An 8,560-nucleotide genomic window follows, 5' to 3' on the forward strand; every position below is an offset into this window, starting at 1 on the left:
TTGCTCTGAAGTATCTCGAAAAAAATTCACCTGACTAAATATAGTGGTCATGATTTTAGAAAAATATTCAAAAGTAAAATTTTCAAACACAAAATATATAATGAGTTCTTCCTTTTCCTTTATAAAATGTTTATTGTCTTTCCATATATGGAGATTTTTCAAGTCGAAATCTAATAGAGGCCCTTATTTAATAATTTAAATTAGACTTTAATAATTTGTATTATTAGTTGAGATGGCCGAGTTGGTCTAAGGCGCCAGATTAAGGTTCTGGTCCGAAAGGGCGTGGGTTCAAATCCCACTCTCAACATTATTAATTTTTTAATTTTTTTAAGTGTACAACATATTATTTTATATAGTTTTATTTATACTATTATATAAAGGATTAGAATAAAGATTATTATATATAACATTAACCATTGACTATTAAGATGATGAAGGTGAAAAGTGAAAATTTACAATATTGTAGTAATAGTTATAGCCATTCCCTTATTCTATCTTTATATTAATAAAATCATTCTAACTTTTATCATATTTTTCTTAAATTAAACCACTTCTTGGCACCAGAAATTTGACATGGAACTTGGAGATGACTCCACAAATTACAACAATTTCTGCTTTTTCTTAAACCTCTACAAAATGAGTGTTAACTAGATGAGTGGAGTACTAATTTAGTTTAGATATAAATTTGAAATTATTAAGATTATTTAAAGGATGTTATCATCATTAATAACCCAATTAAGTACGATCAAAGAATGATGTTGGAGATCATCATTTCAAATTTCATGTCAAAACAAATAGCAACATAGGGTTGATTCATTATAAAAGTTATGGGCCCAACATTACTGAATTTTAATTTGTACATTTCGAAACATTATTTTGTTAATTAATTAATATTTAGATTTTCTTAACCAACTAATTACATGACCTTTTAACATATCTCTCTCTATATACCTTGTTAAATTTTTCACTTTCCAATTATGGAGAAATACATAGTGTATATTTAAATTATAAATATTGACAGATAATAACGTAAAGATCTTTTACCCTATAATTTATAACTAGATTTCGATAACAATAAAGTATTACATACCTGGTGATGAGTGGTCAAGTTGATCTCCTTTTTTGGGCACTTAAGTTCTTCTTCTTGGACAAATTGCTAAAGTTGTCTAGACAAAATCATAAATTAGGTCGAATCTAGATTGTAAACCTTCTTTCTCACGTATATATTGCAAGTCAAGTCAATAATTTCATGGTAATTTTAATAAAACATTGGACTAGAAATACTTGGAAATTCTTGAAAAATAGATTAAGAATATTTTTAGATCAAAAAATAAAAAAAATAATATTTATAAAAAAAAATCATAAATAAGGAATATTTATGAGCTTTTTTCCTACCAAATATTATCTAGTGGACCTAAAATTAAGATCACATTTGAATAATTCAAAGATGACTCGTAGTTGAATCAAAGAAAAGTAGGAATTAAATTATCTAACGTTGTAATAATAATTATATAATTTGTCTTATGTTAAAACACTGAATTGACAAGACTCTCCTAGCGTAGACTAAAATACTTTTCTCATTTTCATTTTATATTTTATATTTCACTATTCGCTTTATTTTTTATTTTAAGTATTAATAATTTTACTCTCAATTTTCTCTATTTTTTATTATTTGGATTTTGGAAGAGCAACTCCCACACCATACCTTGTTAATATGCTACTCTACCCCTTCCACTTTAATATATTTATGTGATACAATTCGGTGCAATGAACAGATTTATTTTCAGTATCACTACTAAAAAATTATTATTTTCCTACTGAATTTCTCACTGGAAAAATTATTTAATTGCTATTTTCATGGATATTTTGATTGAATCAATGAAAAAAATAATATTTAAAAATTAGGAAGTTTCCTACTATTTATGTTTTTCACTATTCATTTTTCCGCTGAGTTGATTGGTAAGAAATGAATAGAGAAATTATGTTCTATAGCACAAATTTCTCACTGATTCACAATGGGAAAAACATTTAAGTTCTTTATTTATGTAAAATTAATGTATTTAAAAATTATATAAAAAGTACTACAAATTATTTTATTTTCTCACTAGACAGTGACTTCTTGTTAATAATATATAAAAATCCTCAAAATAAGAATAAGTACAAGTAAGGGACTGAGGGCGAGAGCTTACCTTACCAATCCTAATAAAATAAGGAAACACGATGAAAGAAAAACTTATTTAACTCTCCCAATAGAAATAGAATTACATAAAGTGAAACAAAAATAAAGTATGGGTATAATTCTTCCTATTTTTCCTCAAGAGGCATCACCACCAAAATGGATTGCAAGAGTAAGAAGGATCTCTAGCTTCCCATATTTCAACCACTGGAATTACACTATTATTATTAATACAATCACATGAGTTGATCACTTTTTCTTCCTTTACTGTTTTGTCTTCATTTTTCTTCTCAACTTTCTGTGGACCCTGGCTCACTATGATAGCAAATCCCACTTTCTTCCTAAGTATATTCACCAGCTCCACTGTATCTATTCCCTCTCCTATTACTGTCAGCAAATTCTTTTCTGCATCTAAACTTATATTCTCCACCCCTGCAATGAATAAATCATGTGTCTTAATTATTATCTACCACCACATTTATTTCATCGTATCGTATGATCACTAAAGTTTATCCACTATAACAATGTGATAAATAATGGTTCTTTGACTTTACTGTTATAGCTAGCGAGCTAGTCTCTTAAGGTAAGGGATACGTGAAATTAATTAGGAAAGTTACATCTCAATGCTTTTGGACCGTCTGTTTTACAAATTATGTACATAGTGTTATAATAAATGTATACTTATATATATAAAATATACATACATTATACATATAACATAAATATCTATACACATCATATACAATATAATGTATATATAGTGTATATTTTGGTCATGGTTTGTAAACTAGATGACCGAAGTGTCCATCTACGTATGTCTTCCTTAATTATCCATCTAACATAACTTACTAGCTAATTACTAAACAGTCGATCAACATATAATATATATACACATTTTAAGGTTTTGGTTTGCTTTTGATGTATACTAATAATGTAATATTTGTTACGTACTCGGTAAAGTTGCTGCAATGGTCATGACTTTATTTTTGCAAGTAGCATCTTGAAACAGGCAAGGTACCATTGGCTTCAAACAACCTACAATAAAATTCTTCATACTTGGTCGAGCTTGACATCCATTCACAGACACATTAACAACCACCTCTGTCTGCATTTAAAACCACCCCAAATAAATATACCAATAACATATTATCAGTAATTATACTAATTAAGGTTAGGTTAGATATTAAAGCTGATTTTATAAATAAGCAGTTGCATGGATAGAGATGTTAAAGCTTGTTGATAAACACTTAATCTGTTAAGGTGACTAAGATGTCCTTAAAGCTATATATTTAATATATATAAATTCAAATGTATATATGTTTATGGACGAATAAGGAAAACAAAATAGAGAGATAATTAGAAGATTTAGTCAAATTAAAAGTTGTAAAACCATAAGTAAGAGATGACAAACTTATGATCACTTTTGACTGATTTTGTTTATAGACATATTTGGTATTTATCAAACGCTTAGATAAATTTAAAAAATACTTATAAACTAATTTGATCAACTTATAATCTTACGTCACCGTTGGAGCAACAATTTTGTTGTGCATTTGTTGGATGCTATAACGAAAATATATATAAAACTATATATATTACCTTCATTGTTCCTCTCTTTCTTAAAACTTCGACACTTCCAATGTTGTGACTTATGAGGTTACAATTTTGATTTATTTTTTCCTTGTATTTATACTCAAATCATGTGGAAAAAACTTAGACTAGTTGTTTCTAGGATTATTCAGAAAGCTGTCACGACATTACATCATTGAATGTAAATGACATATCACAATCAAAGGACATTGTTAATTAAATTCATATATAACTAATGACAATTTGTCTCATTAACTAGTACTTAGGTCAAATTAAACATTAGTTAGATGAGAAATTAATTTAAAAAATGCTAAATATTTCTAATATGACACCTTCCAAGCTAGCGGTAAAGAGTCACCCAAGCTGACTTCTCTTAGTTTGTAGAAAATTAAGAGTACTTCTATCCTTAATCAGAATTCTTAAATACGATTATTTTTTTTAAAGAGATTGCACTTCACCCTTAAATGAATTTTACGCAATGCCAATTCAAATTAATCAGAGCTCAAATACAAATACTTCACCAAGTAAGAAAACAAAGAAAAAAGATGTTGCAGTATATATTTTACAACTCTTGTCCCTCTTTTTTTATTCTATTTTTTTCTAAGTTTTCTCAAGTCCACGACGACTTTTTCCCGTGGTGACAGCTGTGTAGGAGATCTTTTCTCACCATTAATATTTAATTATATTGTGTCTAGACGCAAAGTTGTTGAGTGTTTTTTTCCACAAGATGGCTGTGGACTTGCCCTACAAAAATGAGATGACAAATTAATCATCCTTGATTATCTATCACAAATAAAAGTCAAGCAAAGTCTTTCTCCGTATTTTTATCATAGTTTTTGACATACATATTTTTTTTAAAACTTATTCTGAAAAAAGTTTATCTTAAGTCAAGAGTTTTGAAAATGAACCTCTCTATTCTATTAAAGTAGAAGTAAGACAGGTGTATACCCCATCTTTTCTAAACACTATTTAAAATACTGTATTATTATTTTAAAAAGTAAGTCAAACTTAGGATATTAGTTAGAGCAGAGCTTGACTTAAGGCAAGGGCCAAGCTTATTGGCTTCGAGTGAGTAAATGTTTTGTTTCCTTTAAAGTCCTCGATATGTAATAAACGTTTTGTTTCCTTTAAAGTCGTCGACATGCAATAATCTTACTATATCAATTTTGGCCATGTTTTAATTGTGTGACGTTTTTTCATGAAAGGCGGGTTGATGAGGGCGAGACAAGTAGGACTAGCAAACTTCTTCTCTGTCTTCGTTCGTGATCATGTTGGGCGAAAGGTAGTTGTAGAGGAGCTGAAAGCCGCAGGCTGCAATACTTAATAAGGTCTAGATCCAATGTTGAAGCCGAATGCAATGGCATCAACAACTAGTGAACTTGTATGGGTTGGATCTCTTCTGACTGACTCTTCCACGGACTGATACATGTACCGAATGCTCATACGGGAAAGTTGACTCCTGGGTCTGGAACCTGGGGGGTTGCTCCGAGAAATCCTTTCTTTCTCGTCAACTCAGGGGGGTGCGGACGATTCACGGAATGTGATCTGGGACACGATGGGAGTTTGCGCCCACCGTTCACTCTGTTCACGGTTAGTCGGGAATGAGATTTCTAACGGTTTTCAAAAACCATTTGCTTGCAACGCCTTGAGTGGACAGATAATTACGGCCACTAGATCCTTTATACTCTTACTAAAGTACACTTAAGACTCAACCAATCTTGAAAGTGGAGTGGACAACTGGCATACCTTGAATCTAGCCTGCAATCCTTTCCTCTTGAGCTGAGCTCTCTTTGAGGGCGGATTACATACACGATTTCTTTCATTTTTGCTCTAGCAGAAAGTTTCCCTGATCAAACTAGAAGTTACCAAAACCTCTGAAAGGCGAGGCAGATTTAACGCTACGCCCTTCCCTTAGCGCCTCCCTCTAGGCGGGGCTCACAACCAAAGGATGCACGGGGTGAAGTTGCAGTCCTCGCCTCGGGTGAGCCCAGAAGTCTGCTGTTAGCAGAGAGAGGGTGGAAAAGAGTGGTAAGGGAGAGAGGCGCTGCTACTCGACCGTAAGTTTCTAAAGCGAACGAATGGATTTCATAAGAAGAAACTCCGATTCCTCTCGGCGGCACTGGGTAAGGAAGTTGAATGTTAACTCTTCTTGGCTGTTAGCTCAAAGAGAGGGAAGTCCGCCGTCTTGTACTGATCCCCTTCGGCAACTCGGCCGGTGGAGAGATCTCCCTTGGTCCTTGCCGTATGTGCTTGACGGCCCCCCATAAGACGCTCACTTGGGGACTTCTTACTCCAGCGTTCCAAGAGTCTCCGCTAGTTGAACCGCGTCCAGTAGACTCCCTCTTCCGCTCATCCCCTTCGTCAGCTCTTTGATCGGGATACTATTACCTAGGTTCCTAAACTTGGAATCAAGACGCTATTTACCAAGGAAAGACTACCTTTTTTTGAATGGAAGAAGCAGAAGGGGTGAACGCGCCTGCGGCGTTTTCGCCAGACGGTCTTTGCCAGTAGTGCCATCCTCCCAATCTCACTCACCCTCTTGACCATCGGAGGGCCGGGTGGTTGCCGATGCGAAACAACTGAACTGATGGTTTCAGGGCCTAAGCTCACACTAACCCATCAATTTGGGATCCAAATTAGAGATTTTCCTTGGGAGGTATCGGGAAGGATTTGGAATGGAATAATATCGATTCATACAGAAGAAAAGGTTCTCTATTGATTCAAACACTGTACCTATGGGACTTAAGGAATGATATAAAAAAAAAAGAGGGAGCCTCACTCCGCTCACCTCCAAAAACTTATTTCGTTCGCCTACAAAACCACCTTTCTAGTCGAGCGCACGAGAAGACCCTGTAGAAGTCCTCCATCCATATGTTACCGACCTGACCATCTATCATTGGAATCAGAAGAAACTGGTCCGTCCAACGCCTCTGACCTTGTTCCAAGAAGATCTCATTTCACCCTTTGCGAGACAAAGATCTCGAACATCGTAGAAAAAAGTCCTAACTAACCAGTCAAGTGAAAGGAGCCCGCTTACCCACTCCCCTTTCCCCCCATTGCTAGGAGCCTCGCCCTCTTGACTTGATATGTCATGTCATGTCTGATCGGGTGAGATGTCCGATCGATTACTCTTTGAGAGTGAGGAAGAGAGAGTACTTCTCGGGTGAGAAGTACGATCGATGACTTGAAAGTGAGGAATAGATCGGACTTCTTGGGTTAAAAGTCCGTTTTTTGGATCAAATCTAAAAAAACTAAGTAAGGCGACTTCTACATGCTTTGTTCTCTCATAGAAGACCGACTTAGAGGCTATGTGGATAGCATTCTGATTCTCACAGAACATGTCCATGAGGTTCTGTGACCGAAATCCCAATTTCAGTCAGAAGAGATCCAACCCATACAAGTTCACTAGTTGTTGATGCCATTGCATTCGGCTTCAACATTGGATCTAGACCTTATTAAGTATTCAAAAGCATTCGCTACCGGTGGTCAGAATTTTTTCCCATTCACATCTTTCTAAAAAAAAAGAAAAACAAGGTGCAACGGGCTCTCCGCTCCTAGTCACTAAGAAGTGCTATTCTGTCCTCCGGGGGAAGATTCAATTCATAAGGCTAATTTTATGTTGTCGTGAGGCTTTGGTTAGGCCGACTACTATAGGCTAGCTACTTCTAGCTTCTATACTGGCCCTTCCACTTTGGTGTAGTTTTCGTTTGTATTGGTACTGAAGATGCGTATGGATATGCTATCTTAAGTGAATCCCCAATTAGAGTTTAGAAGGAAAGTAAAGAGTTTTATAAGTCATGACTTAGGTTTACATGATAAACGCGTTTTTGGATCTTGATATATATAGCGTAGTTCGAAAGATAAATTTATATGCACCTAGGTTCAAAAAGAATAATCCGTATCATAGACTTGAGTCGTAAAACATTGGGAATAATTTATTTTTATTTTTTAAAAGTTGTAACTTGTAATCTTAAACATGACATATGATTTTTCTAACAATTAAAGTATGGTATTAGGAACAAATTAAAATTAATTATTTTTGATATATAGTATCATTCTTTTTTTAAAGAGACAAATAGGTAAGAAGAGACTCAAAACATAAGGGCTCACAACTAGACTCCTTCCGGTTTGGGATCAACAAGGGCTCAGTTCAACGTTCCTAGGGCAGCTCAGTTCGGATTGGTTCTTCATCGAAAATTAGACCCCAAAGAGCCCTTCTTTACTTTACTACTTAAGAGAGAGGGGGGGGGGGGGTTGAGGAGGGCTCCCCTATCACCAACCTGTACCTTCTTTCAATGCACCATTTAAGGCCAAAAACCATGGCCTTTGCTTCTGCCCAGTTGCTGCTATTATCCAACAGTAGTCTTGGCTTTAATATGTTTCTTCCTTATCAATTTCCTTTTAAGTGGCAATAAAACTACACACTAGTCAACTGTTTTCTTTATGGAACATATATAGAATTGACAACCTTTGACTTCTTCAAAAGATAAAACCTTAAAACTCCAAGTTCGACTTTAATTAGTTCTGTTGAGTGGAGAAGAAAAAAAATACTGGAATAGGGTACCTACAAATCATACACCTACATTTTAATGATTTCACATTTTCTGTAGTAGTAGTTTGCTGCCTATCTCTATCCAAAGTAAAACATATCAAGAATCAGGCACATAAAGCAAATATAATAAAGTAGAACCAATACGGAAAACAATGAAGAATGGATCAATGGCAACAACAAATACCATGATAACTAAAGCCAGTGAGAGATAATAAAATCGAAGAATAAGATAGTAAGAAAGT

At 34.2% G+C, this 8,560-nt stretch overlaps 1 protein-coding gene and 1 non-coding gene across 2 annotated transcripts; one reads left to right on the forward strand and one right to left on the reverse strand.

The window, feature by feature from the left end:
• Positions 1–226: 226 nt before the first annotated feature.
• On the forward strand, positions 227–307 carry TRNAL-AAG (transfer RNA leucine (anticodon AAG)). The gene has a single exon. It is a non-coding gene; the product is annotated as a tRNA-Leu (tRNA).
• Positions 308–2,223: 1,916 nt separating this feature from the next.
• Positions 2,224–3,822, reverse strand: LOC129892594 (uncharacterized). The gene is made up of 3 exons (XM_055968174.1): positions 3,776–3,822; positions 3,128–3,281; positions 2,224–2,608 (listed from the first exon to the last, which is right to left on the reverse strand). Exons 1-3 carry the CDS (start codon positions 3,779–3,781, stop codon positions 2,325–2,327), a joined length of 444 nt encoding a protein of 147 aa, XP_055824149.1. The 5' UTR covers positions 3,782–3,822; the 3' UTR covers positions 2,224–2,324.
• Between the last annotated feature and the right edge of the window lie 4,738 nt (positions 3,823–8,560).

Source organism: Solanum dulcamara, chromosome 6 (assembly GCF_947179165.1).
Source record: "Solanum dulcamara chromosome 6, daSolDulc1.2, whole genome shotgun sequence".
Classification (NCBI taxonomy): Eukaryota; Viridiplantae; Streptophyta; class Magnoliopsida; order Solanales; family Solanaceae; genus Solanum; species Solanum dulcamara.

Excerpts from the sequence above, each read along its gene's own strand:
- LOC129892594 (XM_055968174.1), bottom strand. Across the intron at positions 2,609-3,127 it reads CATTGCAGCAACTTTACCGA|GGGTGGAGAATATAAGTTTA; the intron begins GTACGTAACAAA and ends TATTCATTGCAG.